The 20,239-nt window shown below is 39.7% G+C and overlaps 1 protein-coding gene across 3 annotated transcripts in view; it reads right to left on the reverse strand.

Annotated features, from left to right (window-relative positions):
• Nucleotides 1-11,158: 11,158 nt before the first annotated feature.
• The window catches only part of AQP9 (aquaporin 9), a 47,008-nt gene continuing 37,927 nt past the window's right edge, over nt 11,159-20,239 (reverse strand). The window contains exons 5-6 of one of the 3 annotated variants that reach the window (XM_032297327.1): nt 19,631-19,848; nt 11,159-12,335 (exon numbers count right to left, since the gene is read on the reverse strand). In XM_032297327.1, the coding sequence (XP_032153218.1) occupies nt 12,212-12,335; nt 19,631-19,848 (342 nt within the window). In that variant the 3' untranslated portion in view covers nt 11,159-12,211. Of the gene's footprint in view, nt 12,336-13,143; nt 15,085-19,630; nt 19,849-20,239 lie in introns of those variants that run through there. The other 2 variants (XM_032297326.1, XM_032297328.1) reach the window with 2 other exon arrangements.

Genomic DNA, 20,239 nt, shown 5'->3' on the forward strand with positions numbered 1-20,239 from the left:
CTCTGGGTTTCAAGGGCAGAGAGTTGGGTTATTTATCCTCCTCCTTCATGGCACATTACCAACATTTGCCTGTGCTTGGTTTGATCCTATTTTATCATTTTCCTGCTTCATCCTGAGTCATGTATCACTGAAGAATATATTATATTTATGTATTTCTCTCATTTACATAAGTTGTGTTTGTTATAGGTCTTGTTCAGTCTCTCACTTTCTTTTTCTTTTCTTTCTTTCTTTTTTTGCTCATCACTGTTTATGTGATCTGTTTACAATACAGAATATCTATCTGGCTCACTGAAGTTAGCTGTTACATGCTGTCAGAGAGTATGCATCTTCCTCATTTCACATATCTATTCCACTGGTAATGGACTCTAGGTTGCCTCTAGTATATCGCCACCAAAAACAACACAAAAAGCATCCCCACGCATATGCTCATGTGAATCTGATTATCAGAAGAGTATAGGCAGGAATGAGATTGCTGAGTCACAGGAACACACATAGTTAGCATCACTAAGTTCTTCCAGATTGTTTCTCGAATGGCTACAACATTCTCTCTCTCTCTCTTTTTTTTTTAACTGAGAAAGGATTCATATACCATAAAGGTTACCTTTTTAACGTGTACATTTCAGTGGTTTTTGGATTATTCATGAATGTGTGAAATCAGCATTACAGTCGAACCAGAACATTTTCATCACTTCACGGTTTTCATTGTCTCCAAGAGGTGGCCATGGAAATAAAGTGGGCTTTATTTCTCCATCTCTTTATTTTATGTTTCTAACATTTTTCATTTTTAAAAATGTTGAGGGAAACTCTGTAACCATTAACAGGCACTCTCCTCTTTCCCTTCTCCCTGACCATTGACTCATCTGTTTTCCGTCTTTGTAGACTTTCCTGTTTTGGACATTTCAGATAAGTGGAATCACACATATGTGGACTTTTGTGTCTGACTTTTTTCACTTAGCATAAAGTCTTCAAAGTTTATCATTGTTACAGCATGTATCAGTGCTCCATTGGTTTTTTAAATTTTTAAAATTATTTATTTTTTTTTTTTGAGAAGGAGTCTCGCTCTGTCACCTAGGCTGGAGTGCAGTGATGTGATCTTGTCTCACTGCAACTTCCGCCTCCTGGGTTCAAGCGATTCTCCTGCCTCAGCCTCCTGAGTAGCTGGGATTACAGGCTTTATGTACCGCCATGTCCAGCTAATTTTTGTATTTTTAGTAGAGATGGGGTTTCACCATGTTGGTCAGGCTGGTCTCAAATGCCTGGCCTTGTGATCCGCCTGCCTCAGCCTCGCAAAGTGCTGGGATTACAGGTGTGAGCCATCGCACCCGGCTGAATGACACACCCTTGTGTAGAGATATTACATTTTATTTACCCATTCATCAGTTCATGGACATTTGGACTGCTTCCATTTTCTTCACAATTATGAAAAACACTGCTATATTTTTGCTCCTATGCTATAATGCTGAACATTTATGTATATAATTTTGTGTGGACACTTGTTTTTAATTCTCTTGGGCATAAACCTAGCAGTGGAACTGCTAGTTAATATGTTAAGTCTGTGCTTAATAACTGAGAAACTGTTTTCTAAAACAGCTGCACTATTTTACATTTTCAATGGTGATATATGAAGGATCCAATTTCTCTATATCCTCACTCGTACTTGTTATTATTTATTTTCAAAAATTGTAGCCATCCAAGTAGATAGGAAATGGCATCTCACTGTGATTTTGGTTTGTATCTCTCTGATGACTACTTCGAGCATCTTTCAAAGTGTTTATTGGCTGTTTGAGTATCTTCTTTAGAGAAATGTCTGTTTAAATCCTTTGCCCATTTTCAAATTGGGTTATTTGTCCTTTTGAGTTGTAAGAGTTTTAAAATATATTATGAATATGAGTTCCTTATCAGAGATATGATTTACAAATATTATCACCCATTCTGTGGGTCATCTTTTCACTTTCTTTTTTTTTTTTTTTTTTTTTTTTTGAGACAGAGTCTTGGTCTGTCGCCCAGGCTGGAGTGCAGTAATGCCGTCTTGGCTCACTGCCACCTCCACCTCCTGGGTGCAAGAGATTCTTGTGCCTCAGCCTCCTGAGTAGCTAGGATTATAGGTGTGTGCCACCATACCTGAATTTTTTTTTTTTTTTTAATTTTAGTAGAGACAGGATTTCTCCACGTTGGCCAAGCTAGTCTCGGAGCTCCTGGCCTCAAGTGATCTACTTGCCTTAGCCTCCCAAAGAGCTGGGATTCCAGGCATGAGCCACCGTACCTGGCCATATTTTCACTTTCTTGATGGTGTCCTTTGAAGCATGAAAGTTCTTAATTTTGTTGAACTCCAACTTATCTATTTTTTTTTCTTTTGTTGGTTATGCTTTGGTGTCATATCTAAGAAGCTCTTACCTAAACTAAGGACAAAAGATTTATGCCTATGTTTCTTCTAAGTATTACATAGTTTTAACTCTTATATTTATGGCCTTTGATTCTTTTAGAGTTATTTATATCATGAGGTATCGATCCAAATTCATTCTTTTACATGTGGAAATCCAGTTTTCCCAGCACAATTTGTTGAAAAGCCCATTCTTTCCCCCATTGAATTGCCTTGGCAACTCAGTCATAGACCTAAGGGTTTATTTCTAGACTCCTGACTCTATTCCATTGTTCCAAATGTCTGTCTGTATCCACAATGTCTTGATTATTGTAACTATGTACTAAGTAGTAAAATTAGGAGGCCTGAGTCAGCTGTCTTTGTCTTTTTTAAAGACAAAGTTTTGACTGTTCTTCATCTTTTGCATTTCCATATGAATGCTATGATCAGCTTGCCAATTTCTTCAAGAAAACAAAGCTGAGAATTTAACAGGGATTGCACTGAATCTGTATATGGATTTGAATATATTGGATGTATTAACTTTCTATGACTTTTATAACAAATTAGTACCAATAAAGTGGCTTAAAACAACAAACAAATTTTATCTTATAATATTGTAGGTCAGAAGTCCCACATGGGTCTTAACAACACCCTTTCTGGCCACTGGAGAGAGGATACCCTCACTTCTTGGCTTACCACACCCTTTTCCATCTTCCAAGACAACAATGGCAAGCTAAGTCCTTCACAGGCTGCTATCTCCCTGGTTCTGTCTTCTGAAGTCACACCTCCTTCTCACAGCTGGAAAAGGTTTTCTACTTTTAAGGACCCATGTGATCAGATTGGGCTCATCCTGATAATCCAATACCAGCCTCCATCAAGGTCTGTAATGTAATCACATCTACAAATTCTCTTTTGCCATATAAGTTGACATTTTAACAGGTTCCATGAGTTTGAATGTGGATATCTTTGGTGAGTCATTATTCTGCTTACCACATCATTTTTATTAATGGGTTTTTTTTTTTTTTTTTTTTTGGTCAAGTAAAGGTCATCTGACTATTGCTTTTTGGGGACAGTGGCTCATGCACTCTTGTTGGGGTAGGCCCACTTCATCTTCACCATCACAGGCTCTGGCTGTGCAGGATGGCATTGGCCCTGTGGATGGCAGCCATGTGGAGGTCAGACCAGTCTTTGTTCTTGAGGATCATGTGCTTGATGCTGCTGAAAGTGGCCCAGTTCTTCTTGTTGATGGTGGTCTTCATGCATGTAGGAGGTGGCTGGCTTTTGCTGGCCTGATCTCTGTTTCATGACCACCACCACACTGTTGCCATTGGCCATTGGCCATTGGCTTCATATCCACAGTCTTGTGGTGAGTTGGCCTGGTAGCAGAGGGAGTGTGGCCCTCAGTTTATTGCGCTTTGTGATACAGGTCTGCTTATTCCTCTTGATCAGGAAACTAGAGTAGTTCTGCACCACTATTCACTGCAGAAGTACAGACAGTGACAGTTCCTCTTGTAGTGCTGTAGACAGAAATAGCTATACCACCTTAACAATATTAAACTTTCTAAACCATGACCATGGGACGTCTTTTTATTTTGTTAGATATTCTTTAATTGCCTTTAATGATAGTTCATAGGTTTCAGTGCACAAGTGTTGTACTTCTTACTTTTTTGTTAAATTTTTTTGTAAATTCTGATATTTTTCCTGCAGTTGTAACTGGGATTATTTTTAAATTTTATTTTCAGATTGTTGCTAGTGCATGGAAATAAAATTGATTTTTGCTTTTTTATTTTATAGCCTCCATCAGTAGAGCTTTGTAATTATTGCTTTATGCAGTTATCTTTACAACTAGACCATTGGAAAGAAAAAAGTTACAAATAAAAATGCATGCATATTGCCTTTTGTTTTTACCTATGTGGTTACCTTTACCAGCCTATTTATTTATTCATATGGATTAGAGTTACTGTGAGGTGTGCTTTAATTTCACCATGAAGGATTTCCTTTAGAATATCTTGCAGGGCAGATATAGTAGTGACAACTGTCTCAGTTTTTGTTTGTCTGGGAATGTCTTAATTTCATCTTCATTTTTGAAGGATGTTTTGCTGGTTATAGAATTTTTGGTTCGCAGTCTTTTTCTTTTATTACTTTAAATACACCATGACACTGCCTTCTGCCCTTCATGATTGCTGATGAGTAATTAACTGTAAATACTTTTGCTTAATTTATACACAGTGAACTGCACAGATTTTTAATTGTGGGGTTTGATAAGTTTTTGACATATGTGCACATCCATGTAACCTTTAACTCAAGCTAAAGGTTATTTTATAACTTATATTATATAAAATTTCCATTTCCTTCAAAAATTTCCTCAAGCCCCTTTATAAACAGTATACTCTTCCATTCCTAAAGCAACCATTGCTTTGGTTTCTATAACTATGGAGTACTTTTTTTCTATTCTTGAGCTCCATAAAAATGAAATTACACATTAGGTACTCTTTTATATCTGACTTCTTTTGCTAAGCATGTTTTTAAGATTTATCCATATTATGGCATTTTCTTTTTTTTCTTTTCTTTTTTTTTTGAGATGGAGTCTTGCTCTGTGTCCAGGCTGGAGTGCAGTGGCGCGATCTCATCTCACTGCAACCTCTGCCTCCTCACTTCGAGCAATTCTCCTGCCTTGGCCTCCTGAGTAGCTAGGACTATAGGCATGGTCCACCATACCAGGCTAGTTTTTGTATTTTTAGTAGAGACAGGGGTTTCACGATGTTGACCAGGCTGGTCTTGAACTCCTGACCTTGTGATCCTCCTGCCTCGCCCTCCCAAAATGTTTGGATTACAGGTGATGCATTTTCTTTTTTATTTCTGAGAAATATTTTTATTGTAAGAATATACCACAAATTGTTTATTCATTTTCATGTTGATGGACATTTGGATTCCAGAAATTCCAAGTCTGGAAATTCAAAAAGCAGTTTCTAGATTGAAACTATTGTGAATGAAGATGCTATAAACATTCTTGCATAAGAATTTTTTTTGTTGTTGTTGTTTTAATTGGGCCTTTTTATGGGTAAGTACTTGGGAATAGAATTGAACATCATGGAATAGGTGTAAGTTTACTTTTGTAGTAAATACTTTTATGAAATAGTTGTACCATTTTACACTTTAACTAGCAATGTATGAGGGTTTCAGTTGCCCCACATCCTCCTATTTGGTGTCTTCAGACTGTTTTAAAGATAACTATTCTAATGCCTGCACATTAGAATGCACATTCTAATGCATGGTACATCATTGTGATTTTAATTTGAACTTCCTTAATGTGCTTATTGGTCATTCATATGTATTCTTTAATGAATGTGTTTGTTTACATCCATAGTCTTTTTAAAAAATTGGTTTGTCTTTTTTTTATTGAATTGAGTAAATCCAGATATTTTGAGTACATTTCCTTTGTTAGATACAGCTATTACAAACATTTTTTCCCAGTCTGTAGCTTGCCCGCTTATTTTCTTAATGATCTCTTTTAATAAGTAGAAGTTTTAAGTTTAATTGAAATATAGTTGATTTATTTTTATGCTTTTGTATTCTTATACAAGAAATCTTTGCCAATTCCAAAATTGCAAATACTGTCCCATATTTCTCTCAAGAAGCTTTATAGTTTTAACTTTTATTTTTGTCTATGATCCATATTCAGTTAATTTTTCTGTATGTTTCTGTGAAATAGAAGTCAAGATTTACCTTTTTTTCTAGTTGTTCAGTACCATTTGTTGAAAACGTTTTCCCTTCTCCATGGGACTGTGTTAGCTTCTTTTATCTAAAATCAGTTTACTGCATAAGCATGGATCAAATTATGGATGCTCTATTATGTTTCATTAATCTATTTGTTCTTTCCTGTACTAATAGCCTACTCTCCTGATTACCATGGCTTTAGAGAAAGTCTTGAAATTAGATAGCATAACTTTTCCAATGTTTTCCCTCTTTTCCTAGTTTATTTTGTTTTTTCTAGTTACTTTGCGTTTTCATACAAATTTTAGAGTCAGCGAGTTAATTTCTCCAAAAAATAAGATTACTGAATTTTTTATTGAGAATTTCATTAACTCTGTAAATCATTCTTCATTTATTTATGATAGACTTTCAGATTAACTTGGCAACTCCATTAGGCAACTAAATAATTTGTTTAATTAATTTATCAAAACTAAACTCTGTAGTTCATAAGCTAAGCATAGCCTTAAGCAGGTTCTTTGCACCTGAGTATATTAGAAAATTGTCAAAGCCAAACCAGTCATAGGAATTAGATTATTTAGGTATTAGCAAATTCATATTCCTGGAAATTTTTCTTGCTCTTCAAATTCTCACATGAATATACAGCTGAATTTACAAATGTGAAATAATAATAACAGAATTAGCTAACAAGTATTAAGAAGGAAATAAATTCCAGGCATTGTGCTACATGTTTCACAGGCATTTTCTCAATATTTTCAACAACCGATAGGGCCCAAGTACTAGTAACATTCCCTTTTAATGGATGAGGAAACTGAGGTTTAGGGTCACACAGCTATTCTTTGGTAGACTGGAATCTAATCTGGCTGTCTCTAGAGCCTGACGTTTTGATCACTAGCTACAGAGTCTCCAATGTGTGAACAGTTGAATGCTCTCATGGTCTTCTTCCAAAGATAGTCACATCAGCAATGTAACATCAATTATCTGCCCTTGGCTATAGGCTGAGAACAAGCTCTGGAATGGGCAGTGCATGGTCCCCTCTTCTCCCTGATCTACAGGTGACTTTTGGCTATAACTATATCTTCTGTTGGATTAGAATCTTATTATCAAAATATCACCATAGATCAGCCAACCAAGGGCCATCAAAATCCTCTCTTGACAAAGGTGATTTCCTTTACGAAAAGGTTGGAACCTGGAATATTGTGCCACTTTTGTGTAAGTTTTTATTTCCAAAGATCTGAAGTCTTTGGGTAAGAATAAATAGATAAATATCAAATAAGTACTACCACCACAGGTTATAATAGGATTTTCCAGGTGTTCACTTACCTTAATCACTCACAATGTCACTCACAGAGGTGGATAGGTGTTAAATATTTGAAGTCCTTTTCACAGCATATTTTACTATTTAAAGTATAAGCATTTTGTATAGTGTGGATTTCTTAGTGCAACAATAATTGTTAATGATATTTTCCATAATTTCAAATAGTTCAGGACTTCCTCCTTGCTTAAACTTTGTTCCTGGTAGATGACTACTTTTTAGTAGTAGCAGACAAATATGTTTTCCTTTTTGCATCAAAATAAAAATGTTTTGCACAAATCTTACACGAGAGTTGGATAGAAATTTGTAAAAATTTGAGGCAAACTGTTGCTGCAAAACCCTGATATTTGCCTGAGTCTTTGGACATCAGAGTAACTAGCTGGTTTTCAACCTTTACAGAATCTATATTGTTACATGCCAGGGTTAAAAGGCAGTCTCAGCTAGGTGTGGTGGTGTGTAGCCACTCAGGAGACTCCTTGAACCAAGGATTTCGAGTCCAGACTGGGCAACATAGCAAGACACCCTTCTCCAAACAACAACAACCACAAAGTCCAGTCTCACTGGAAATGTTCACAATGGCTATGTATTTGATGGTATCAAGAAATTGAGAAATTATTGATACTTATGTTTATGTGTGATAATGGTATTGCGGTTATGTTTTAAAAAATAGTTCTTATCTTTTAGAGATACATCTAAATATTCATGGATAAAATGATATGTCTAAGATTTGCTTCAAAAAAATCCCAGGGGGAAAAGTGAGAAGCAGAGGGGGTGAATAAATAAAACATTATTGGCTATGTTTCGGCAACTGTTGAAGCTGAGTAAAAAATACATGGGGTATCATTAGAGCATTTTCTCACTATTGTGTTTTTAAAAATCTTTCATAATAATACGATTTAAAATAATCCCAGTGACTTCTGTTAAAGATTGAAAAACAAAACTGAAATCTTAGGTACTTGAAAGATAGTTCCTGAAAGACACGTGCAACGGAGAATGATTGAATTACAAAAAGCAAGGGCAGAGCTTGCAACCAGATTTTAATGATGTTATTCCATGTTTTCAAATTCCCACATATTATAATGATATCAGTAATAATACCAACAGCAGATGCTGTGGCAGCAACAGTTCATATTTATTTATTGCATACTATAAGGTTGGGACTTTTCTAAGAACTTTACATTAATCATCTCATTGTTATTATTCCTACTTAATCCATGAGAAAACTGAGGCTAACTAACTTGGCTACTGTACTAGCAAGTAGAAGAAGTAAGATTTGAACCCAGAAAGGATGACTCTGCACTGCCTTAATTCAACACATTTTCACAGAGGAACTACCATGTTCTAGGCACTGGAGCAGAGGTAGAAAATTGAAGAGCAAAACATTTGCCAGCATGGAACCGTCTATTCCAATGGGAGGAAACAGACAAAATCCAACAAATTTAATATAAAATTTGTGTATTTTAGGAAGGGTGATAAGTGCTGGGGAGAAAAATAAATCAGGAAAGAGGGTGGAGAGTGATGGGTGATCAGAAAGGTCTTACTGACAGTGATATTAAATAGGCACCTGAAAGAGATGGAGTGGGGAATTTCAAGCACGAGAGACATCAGGTGCAAAGGCCCTGTGGCAGGGGCTTGCTTGGTGGGTTCAGGGATCAGGATGGCAGCCTGTGTGGATGGAGTCATGGCGAGAGACAAAGCAGTAAAGACCAGGCCAGGAAGGTCAGAGCATGTGACGCTTTGAAGAGCGTCACCCTCAGTTGGGCTTTTATCTAAAGATCACACAGGCTGCTGTGTTGATTACAGGCAGGAGGGGTTTAAGCAGAAAGGTAGGGAGACCAGTTAGGAGGCTTTTCTAAGACCTCAGAGACAGAGGGCAGTGGCTTAGACTAGGGCTGTGTGAGAGAAGAGGTCAGATTTGGAATCCATTTGGAAGGTAGAGCTGACAGAATTTTCATTAATAGCCTATGCTCCAAACCACTGTGGCACTGTTAAAATATTTAATCACGTTTATAATTGAAATCAAAAATGAAGACATTCTGTCTTTCTGTAAAATTAATCAAAGAACATTTTATCTGCTGTGAGACAATGAGCCTGAAGGAGAGCATCCGTCTGCAAGGAGGCTCAGTGGTGGGAAGTGCAGGAGTCCAGGCTCCAGACGGAGGTGACCAACTGGTCTTGACATTGGCACTGCATCCTGCATCCCGGGGAACCCTCGAGACCCAAGCAACCTAGGATGGTTGGTCACCCCACTCAGACATGCTGTTCGCATCCCACATCTTCCACTCTTCACTCTGGAACTTGGTACAAATTGTTTAAGGCCTTGAGCCTCAGTTTCCCTATCTCTAAGTGGAGATAATAATCTACTTGCTGAGCCGTTCTGAGAGTCTTAGAGGTCCTGGATATGAACGTGCTTTGTGAACTGTGAGACACTAAGAATTAAAGCACAAGAATTGTGCTTTAATAACACATTATGCAGGACCTCTGGATGGGGGGTACTCAGGGCCCAGGACCTCCCTGCTTCCTGTGTGGGAAGGAAGTCAGGAAGCCTCTTTCCTGCTGGGATCCTGAGGAAGATGGCAGAGGGCCGAGGGCCACGATGTGGCCGATCCCCACGAACAGTGGTCTGGCCTCTGGAGCATCTCTCACAACCTCCAGGACTCCCAAGGCTCACCCAGCATTTCCTGAGACCCCACAGTCAAGAGAGTTGAGCGTCCGGTGGAGGAAGGCAATTTGGTGTGCTGGGCTCTGGGACACAGGGCACACTAGACTAGGGAAGTAGTGGCAGGCAGTAGGGCTTCCTCACTGGGCCCTATGCCTGGAGCCCATGCTACTTCTAGGAGACCACAGAAAGGCTTAAATCTCTCCTGAAATGACATCCAGGAAAAAAGAATACAGTCGAGCTTGTCACCAGTACAAAATTACAAAATGATTGAATTGATGCTTTGGGGGTGAGGAGAGATCAAGGAAGGCAAAAGTGTCTAAAGCTGCTAGAAACATGAGGTAGCCCTAGAGGGAGACAGAGTCCAGCGGGCTTGGGCAGCATCTCCAACCACACATAGTTCCATGGATTCAGGTTCAGTTTACCTGGGGCCCGCTTTTCACTAATCCAGAGACAGCGTCTCCTGAATAAGAGCTACTCCTTTTCCAGCAACAAGAAAGAGATTGGAACTTGGTTGGTTGCTTACATATCTCTCTGTCTATCTGCCACCTATCTATTTATTTTTATTGTACTTTAAGTTCTGGGGTACATGTGGGTTTGTTGCATATGTATACACGTGTCATGGTGGTTGGCTGCATCCATCATTCTGCCATCTTTATTAGGTGTTTCTCCTAATGCTATCCCTCCCCTAGCCTCCCACCCCACAACAGGCCCCAATATGTGATGTTTCCCTCCTTGTGTCCATACGTTCTCACTGTTCAACTTCCACTTATGAGTGAGAACATGCAGTGTTTGGCTTTCTGTTCCTGTGTTAGTTTGCTGAGAATGATGGTTTCCAGCTTCATCCGTGTCCCTGCAAAGGACATGAGCTCATGTCCTTTTTTATGGCTGCATAGTATTTCATGGTGTATATGTGCCACATTTTTTAAAAAATCAAGAGACAACAGATGCTGGAGAGGATGTAGAGAAATAGGAATGCTTTTACACTTTTGGTGGGAGTTAAACTATTGTGGAAGACAATGTGGCAATTCCTGAAGGTTCTAGAACTAGGAATACCATTTGACCCAGCAATCCCATTACTGGATATATACCCAAGTAATTATAAATAATTCTCTTATAAAGACACATGCACACATGTGTTTATTACAGCACAGTTCACAGTATCTATTTTTATACAGACTTAGACAGCCAACACAGTAAGTATGACCAGGACTACCATTGATTCTCTGCATGGGCTGTGATTAGGAAACATGTTGTCACAGAGAACTGAAATTCCCAGTTTGAGAAGTGATGTACCACAGCATTTCTGTGGTGATGTGTGTGGGTGATTGTGGGTGGGCTGAGTCATCCGTTCACCCCACATAATTCATTTATTAAGAAGTCTTTGGAAAATGACCTGAGATTAGATTAAACTAATATGGCCTTTGGTAGGTCCTATCTTTGAAACTTTCATAAAAATGTGCACCAGCAACTTATCCCAAGTCTTTATCAATGATTTTCAAACTGTGAAACTGTGTTCTGAAGACCCCCCCAACCCTCACACACACACACACACACACACACACACACACACACACACACACACACTTTGTCTTCAGTGACCCATTAGGGGCTGCACTGGGGATATGTTTTTAAGATGATATCACAAGAAGAATGAAGCTCCTGATCCCCCTCCTCTCCTTATTTACAGTAGTTCCAATTCACTTGTGGGTATGACATAAGGGTTTATTTGAACGATAGGTTCTGTGGCTAAACAAAACTTATAAACCATTCTCTGTAACTGGAAGTTGCATTTTTTTTCCCATGATGATATTGTTGAACATCAACATACCTTAAAGTAGGACGTGTGTGTGTGTGTGTGTGTGTGTGTGTAAGCAATTTAAAGGAAATAATAATTTATATTATAAAGATAAAATTTTACATATGTCATTTTTGCGTGGAGTATCCTGTTAACAGCTGAATATTGACTGGTTGTTACCGGTTAGAAAAGTCCTGCAACCTTTGACGTGCTCTGAGATCTAAACTGGTTAAAGAATCAGAGAAATTCTATTTTTGGCATTAAGATAAATGCTCCTATCAAGTTTTTTGATTGATAAGGGGGAGGGAAGGAGAGATGTTACAATTCTAACTCTTAAAGCAACTATTTAAAAAATGGGATGAGTTTGCTCTATCTAGTTGACTTCTGATACAGATAATTCAAACATATAAATATCCTCTTGGGTAAGAACTTCACAAATGTAAATCCACTTACTTGTAAGTAGGGGATAGGAAGGGAATTTGAGTGTGAGCACCTGGATCAAAAGCACTTTTTTTTCATGGAAAAAAATCTTCCCCGGGCTGATTTCCATAATGGTACATTTCCTCTTTATAAATCCTAGTAATTAATCATCAAGTTTTGTTTAATGAACACCTGTGTAGATCATAGATTCCTCAGTTTATTCTCAAAACTCAAATTTTGAGTTGCCTCTTGCTCTAAGAATTAGAGTCCGCCCCAGGGTTTGTTTCTGGTTTGTTTGGCACCTCTGCTCCTGGCTGAACTTGAATCAAAGTGCAGGATTTCATTGTCTTCTCTTACTCTCCTTCCAACCGTTCCTTGACTCCAGGGTCTCCTAGCCTTAGCATTATTGACATTTTAGGCCAAATAATTATGTGTTCTGAGGGTTGCCTTTGCACTGAAGGTTGTTTGGCAGCATCCCTGGCCTCTAGCCACTAGAGGCCATTAGCATCCTCTTCCAATTTATGATAACCATAAAATTCTCCAAATATTGCCACATGTTCCCTTGAGAAGTAGGGAGGGAGGAAAACCATTGGTCTAATCCACGAGGATCCCAAGACTCTGGAATCCTGCCAGGAATTACCTGGCCACTACTGGACATGGTCAGAGAAACCTTAGACCCATGTGATTTACCCAATTCAATGTTCTCAACCATTGCTGCATTTTTAGAATCACCTGAGATGTTTACAAAGGACCAACTGGGCACTAGTATTTTTTTAAATTCCTCCAGGAAATTCAAATTTGTCGACACAATAGACAACCTCTGAACTAAACGTACTTAGTAATCTTAATATTTGCAAAAACCAACCAACCAACCAACCAACCAACAGTGACCCAACAATTTTATTTCAAATAGGAAATATCCAGGTAGCTTCAAAGCCAGAAAAAAATCCCCTTTGTCCATAGATTGTAGAACATAAGTCATCAGAAACATTTCACATTTGCTTTCTGTTCTTCTGTTATCAGCACGAAGCAGTTGGGAAACCTAATGCCTTTGGGGATGCTGGGCTTTTTGACTGTGACTGAAGTTACATCCCTTGATGTAGAGCATCCCCTGGTGCTTGTAACTCACAGGCGGTCTTTTGTCAGAAGTAACATCCATTAGAGAACTTCATGGGGAAAAGACTGAACTGGAGGAAATGCCCTGAATGGAATGTTTGGGGCTGGCAGTAAGGAAGATCAAGACTTAATAAGACCAAAGGTGGCTTGGGAAGGGAGGCCTTCTGATAATGTTTATCAACAAATGAAAGGTATGATTAAATTGCTACCACTTTCCTCCATCTGTACTCAATAAGTGTGGGAATAAATCCAGACAATGAGGGTCTTTGCATCTTAAGATTGAGGAACATTATATTCAGAGCTGTATATATTCTGGAAGCTGCCAATTCCACTTCTGGCCAGCCAGAAAGATTTGGCAAAAATTCTCACCCAGCTACTACTCTTCTGAAAGGTAGAGGAATGCATTAGATAATGTTCAACTTTCCATGTGCTCTTGGACAACTGAACTTCCCTAAGACTGTTTCTTTATCTGAAAAATAGGCACTGTGGCATTTGCCTCAGATAGACATTATGAGAATTAAATCAGATAATGTGGGTGAAAGTACCTTGTGAATTGTGAAGCCCAATAAGGTAATATTACCTCTTTGGGGACTTCCCACTCTGAAGATTCAGCTAGACCAGGATCCAGTGGCTTTCAGTTTTGGCTTCTAGGGCATGTGTAAAATAATGGACAAGCACAGTCGTTGATATAACTTGTCAAATGTCTGTTCTCAAGTGGGCAATTAGGAAAATACATTTGAGCTAAAAAGACAGAGTGATGTATTTTTCATGACTAAGGTTACAATTGTATTTTAGGTTATTATATACTAAAGCCCAGGAAATTAATTGGTGTCCTCTAAAATGCAGGAGAACAAGAGATTAATCTGATAAATGGTTTCCATTAAAAATTCCATTTGGCTTCTCAAATTCATCTTGTCTCCTGTGGTTTCTGAATGCCACAATGTCCTCCCCTGTGCTTTCCAGCTGCATTCTCTTGCTTCCTAAATCACTAGGTTTGGAGAATATCAGTATTTATACAAGTCCAGTAACACAGCGTAACTAGAGGCTTAACCTGTTAGCTCCCTAATTCATGAATATGTTGACTGAAACCATGGCTTTGTCTTTCATCTTAGGGTTTGGTTGATAGTCAGAATGTAATCTTTGTTGATACTGAAGAAAAGCGTTTTGGTAACACTATTTCATACAGAGAGTGCAGCTGAGACCACTCAAATGAGACTGTTGTCAAGATGCCAAATTATTAGTGCTTACCTAGGAAGAATTCCCATCGAGGATGAAATAAGCAGGGCAGGAGAGAAGGCTGTTTCAGGGGATGGTCAGTGTTATTCTGGAGGTTGGGGGTGGGGGACACTGGTAGAGAAGTGGTTAGTGTTTCCAGACTTTTACTCGGGTGCTTTTCCGATTAGATGTCCCATGTGGCTAGCAGAGAAAACTGGGTGGATTCCACCCTAGGCTTGCAAAAACACAGACACTTAGATGCCATGTTTCTGAAGAGAATCCCAAACCAATTGCAAATCCAGAACTGAGCATGCCACTACATGACGACACTGAGCTCATATTTCTCTGGTTTGTCCTCAGATTGTTCTGCATTTAAGACTGAGTCAGGTTCTGGATGGTGGATTTCAATGACAAGAACGTAGATGAGGCCTCCTATGACAGCACCAACCATAGGGCCCACTACAGGAATCCACCAGAAGTTGTTTCCAGCTCTGAAATCAAACAAGAAATTAGTGCTATATTTCTTGGCCTTCCTCCTGGTATTACTGTTTAGTTTTTCACTTACTTGTTAGTCTTTCTCATGCTCGTGGTTCCCTCTTAATTCAGCAAGAACTAAGTATAAGGGAGCTCACTGTAGCATGGCAACTGTCATCCTTGATTTTCCACTACACCTGATTTTAGATGATATGTCCTACTAATATTTGTGAGATATTATGTCTTATTTATTTTTCTTTTAGAAAATATGCTGGCTGAGCCCATGGTCAAGATTGAGGGTCCCTAGCAAAGATCAGGTCAATTACTCAGGAATTGCCTTTCCCTCATCTTGAAATAATGATGCCTGTGAATTACAGGTAGAATGTGGAGAAATTTCTGGGTGTCATTACTGTATGAGGACAATTAAACTAAACAATCAGGAAATGTTTGTCAATCAATGAATGAATTTTTTAAAAATCTAAGGTGGATGTGTGAATTGCCTACTAAATATAATTTAAATTGGTACTTATTTTTTAAGGTCATAACTTGAAGCTACCCTCTGCTAAGGCTATCACGCCATGACTCTCTCTCTTCCGGAAATCCTCGATGTCTGTATGTTACAGTAAAGCTATAGTTCTGGGGAAAAGCAGGTGTTTTTGGGAGTTGTCACCATCTTCTTTGGAGAGAGAAAATACATGTAAATAATTTCTCAGAAAGTATCAGGAATACTCACAAGCAAAGTATACAGTATATTGTTTAAGGATATATACATTTAAGATAAAACTATTTTATAGTTGAATTCTAGAAGGACCCATTGCTGTTATTTTCATCATTATGCTTAATAACTACACAAATGTTCCATGTGGCCTTTTGTGTATCTCCAACTTTGATTAGAAAGAGCAATAAAGGAAATAAGCAGAAAATAAGAACCCTGTCCTAGAATCCATGAGACTAGTTCTAATCTCAAGATTATCTAGAAGGTCTTTGAGCAAATCACCCCCCGCCCCTGTTCCCTGTGATAGAACCTCCATTTGTGTGGTCCTTTCCACTTGGAGCATCTAACTGGTCTCTAGGTCTTCCATTGCCCATGCAGGGTTGGTGGAAGAGCAGTGAGCCTGAGCATGGCAGCCACCAGATGTCACTCTTACCACATGGGAGTGAGGATGCTACACTCTGCCACAGTCATAGCGCCCTTCCCCAGGCCCAAAATCCAGATGCATTTTTCTAGGGGAGAGACATGGAGGGTGGCCGCTTCTCCCATTTGGCTGTAAAGACTTGGAGCCTTCTCTAGAGCTTAGCACGTGATGTGAGTATAAGCTACCTACTGGGTCCATCATTTCCTTTTACGGCAAAACTCTTCCTGTCCTTTAGCAGATGACAGTCCAAAGTATCAGCCAGGATGCATGTCCTCCTTTCACTGGGTGGACGCTTTTTCTTTTATCAGGCTGGACAGGTTATGTCAGATTCACAAGTCACAAATGGAGGTGCTCAGATGTGGTTACCTGCCCAGCCTGGTCCTTTATGCATACAAAGTAGTGATCATTTGCACACTATGATTCAGGGGATACCAGGAACATGTCTATGTTAGTTGTCTAGGGACCATCTTTAGGAATTCATTACTTTGGGTTAACTATTTTAAAAATTTAATAATACTCCCAAGAGCTTTCACTGATTAAAGTCATTAACATCCTAATATGAATAAGTGGAGAGAACTTTGATGGGAAACACCTTAACATTTAAAGGAAAAAGCAAGAATCGGCCAGGGTCTGTTGACTCTTCCCCTCATCAGAGCCTCTGGCACCTCACTCCCCCTGCCATCATTCCACTGCTTGCCTTTCAGGGGTATGTGGGGACCTGGGAATATGGTAGCCTTGGTTTTTTCTAAGACCTTAGATATAGGCCCAAGCTAGGATATCTATTGAGGGATTTCCCTTGGACATAGAACTCTGAGAAAATGAGACACTCTAAAGACGTTTTAGAAGCCTGTTACCCATCAAAGGTTTTGGGGAAAACTCTTTGATTGAGGATTACCAGCCAACCCAGCTCTTCCCTAATGGGTTTCTCCTTCCCTATTCTCTACTTTTTCAATTGTCTTATAGGATAAGGCCAGATTAATTTTGCTAAATTGATATTCTAAACCTGCTAAACTTTGCCCCAAATACTTTGCTGCTCCTCATAACCTACAGAATAGGGAGCAGAAAAAAACCAAAATTCTCATTCTAGGAGTCCAGGTCCTCTATGGTCTGACAACTGCCCTCTTTAACCTTATTTCTGCATCCTTCCAGCTAGACTAGATCTCTTGTGATGTTAATGTTGTGTCTTTAAATAAGGGTTCTCTCTGTCTGAGATATCCGCCCTGTTGCCTATTTAAACATATCCAAATATTATAAATGCTCCCACTTTCACTCCCATAATTCTTAAGTTTGGAACTGTAGATCTCTCAACTCCTGCAGTTAATTAGTTAAATCTCTTTAATGGTACTTGACTGCTTCAATCTTGTGTAAGAGCTTCTCCAATAACCCCTTAAGTAGAATATAAATTAAACAGTGAAGGACAGAAACTAGGTCTTACCGTCTTAGCAGAGAGCTTTCAGTAAGAGATCAAGTCACTGCATGAATGAATAAATGACTGCATGAAGGTAAAAGACCCTGACGCTAGCTAAGGTTGTGGAACATTACGTGATTCCAGCATTTCCCCCAAATGGGCTCTCCTAACATAGACTTAACAGAGCAAGGAGACATTGGGCAAGATCTCCATCTGTTTTGGAACTACCATGACTCTTTGGCTTTTGAATGAATGACCAAGGAGGACTCAAAGCAGGTTGGGGAAGAGCTTGGTCTCCTGAGACTCTGTAAAGTCAGAGTCTCAGAATTAAGGGAAACTCATAGGCTAATTCTGGGCTCTGGGGATAAGGAGATCCTTAGGACATATGTTTCTGATGCTCCATTGGAAGGATATAGGAGATCTTTCGTAGTTGGGGACCTTCTCATGTTCTAGTTGTAATCATTCTAGGGCAGAATTTCTCAGCCACAACCCTATTAACATTTTGGACTGAATAATTCTTGGTTGTGGGGTGTCTGCTGTATGCTTTGTAGGATGCTTTGTCGCATTCCTGGCCTCTACCCATTAGGTGCCAGTAGCATCCCCGTCCCATAGCTCCAGTTTTAACAACCAAAAAATGCTCTGGGTAACATTTGCCCACCTCTGGTTGAGAACTGCTGTTCTAGGAAATTTATTGCATTGTCAATTTCTTGAGGACAGGGAATGTTGACTGAGTTGCTTTGCATCCCCCAGCTCCAAGGAGGTGTCCAGCTCGTAGAATTTATTCTTTCTGTTATTCATTGACTTTTTATTGAGCCTTTCTATGAGCTACACCCTGTTCTATGCACTTTGGATACATCAGGGAAGAGGCTGTCAAGATCCTCGTGGTACTTATGCTCTAGAGGCGGCTCTGAGTGTCATCTGTGGTGGTGATCTGAATGGTGCCAGTTATTTTAACAGCTTCTTTTTCACCCTGGTGAAAGACGGCCCAAAGTCTGATGACTCTATGTCTAGGTCATCATTTGGGAACACTCACATCCTTTGTTCTCACAGGAAACATTAAACTAGAATTAAGCTCACACGTGCTTTTCCTACTTCTTTTCTCCATGGTAGAGCCCTGTTTCCTGATAAACCAAGGTGAGCTCCTTCCCCATAGGGAGGTGCCAGGGGTGGATGAGGAGGGGCCTCTGTGACTGCATGCAGAGAAAGCAGGAAGGAGTGAAGGGGCAAAGTTTGTCTTAGAAGATAGGTACCAACAGTTGGCGTATTTCCTCAGCATGTTGTGAGGTAGAAAGTGTGGAGTCTTGGCATTTCCCAGGCAGAGGCTCAATCTTAGGTCTGTCCTATCAGAAAGTTCTTACGCATATCTCAAGAACCATTTCAGCTCTCACATTTGCAGTCATGTCTTTCCCAGCTCCCCTGGCAGTTAGTCACTTGTTATCTGTGTTCCCGCAGCAATTTTAGGGGTTGCCAGAGCACTTACTATATTGCTAAAGGCGAGTGCTTCTGCTGATTTGAAATTTCCTTGCTTAGCACAGTTACTAAAGCATAGATAGTGCCCCACAAATATCTGTTGAATAAATGAAGTATAGGTCAAGTGGTTCACAAAATAGGGCCTCAGTGGCATCAGAGGATGCAAATTCTAGTTCGACTTTGTCACATAGTGAATCTGCAGACAAGTTATACAGCTAAAATGTTCACATAAAATCATGTACCAGTTGAGGGATTATTATGTGGGACAGGTTTATAGCTACTGAATTTACCTAGAGCCACTTCTCTCTCTCTCCTCTCTCTCTGTCTCTCTCTCTCTCTCTCTCTCTCTCTCTCTCTCTCTCTCTCTCACACACACACACACACACACACACACACATATCATCACACCACAAAATATCAGTGAAATGCCCACACTTATGACAAGAGTATACAGTTAACCTTGTCCTCTGGATCTCCATGTCGAAGCCCAGCCCCACTGGCAAGGCGCAGCACGGCTCTGTCTGTCTCCTCCCCACCATTGTTACTCACCTGAAGACTTCAAACCCCCAGCCTGCCAAGGCGGTGAACAGTCTGGGACTCAGATCTCGAGCTGGGTTCATGGCACAGCCACTGTTCAGTCCCAAGGAGGAAGCAATGGTAACGATCAGGAGGCCGATGATAATGGGCTCTAGGCCTCTGGGGGCTCCCAAGTTTCGGGAGTCGAAAATGGCAAAGACAATCATGAGGAGTATCGTGGTGGCCACCACCTGGAGGGGGAGAAGTTGAGTCAGGGCTTTAGCCTGCATTCTGTTCACCTACAGGCCTCAAAACCACCCCTTCTTTGCTAACAACATGCCGAGTAATAACCGACATGTACTGGGTGAGTACATTGTGCATCTCTCCTTTCCACAGCGATTCTAGAGGAGATGCTGCTATAATTCTCATTTACAGATTGCTTACCCGCCCAAGCCCACACTTAGTAGGTGGCAGTCAGGTCTGGATCCAGAAAGTTTGGCTCTAGAGACTGTTACCTTAATACCACACTATCTTTCTAAGCTACTACCAAGCTAAGTAGAAAGGCAAGCTGCAGACAGAAAAAAAACGAAAAGCTTGTTCAAATTGGTGAGAAAAGCTATGTGAGATATCAATAGATGAATG

The sequence above is a fragment of the Sapajus apella genome, unplaced genomic scaffold, assembly GCF_009761245.1.
Source record: "Sapajus apella isolate SASKATOON/1434 unplaced genomic scaffold, GSC_monkey_1.0 scaffold37, whole genome shotgun sequence".
NCBI lineage: Eukaryota > Metazoa > Chordata > Mammalia > Primates > Cebidae > Sapajus > Sapajus apella.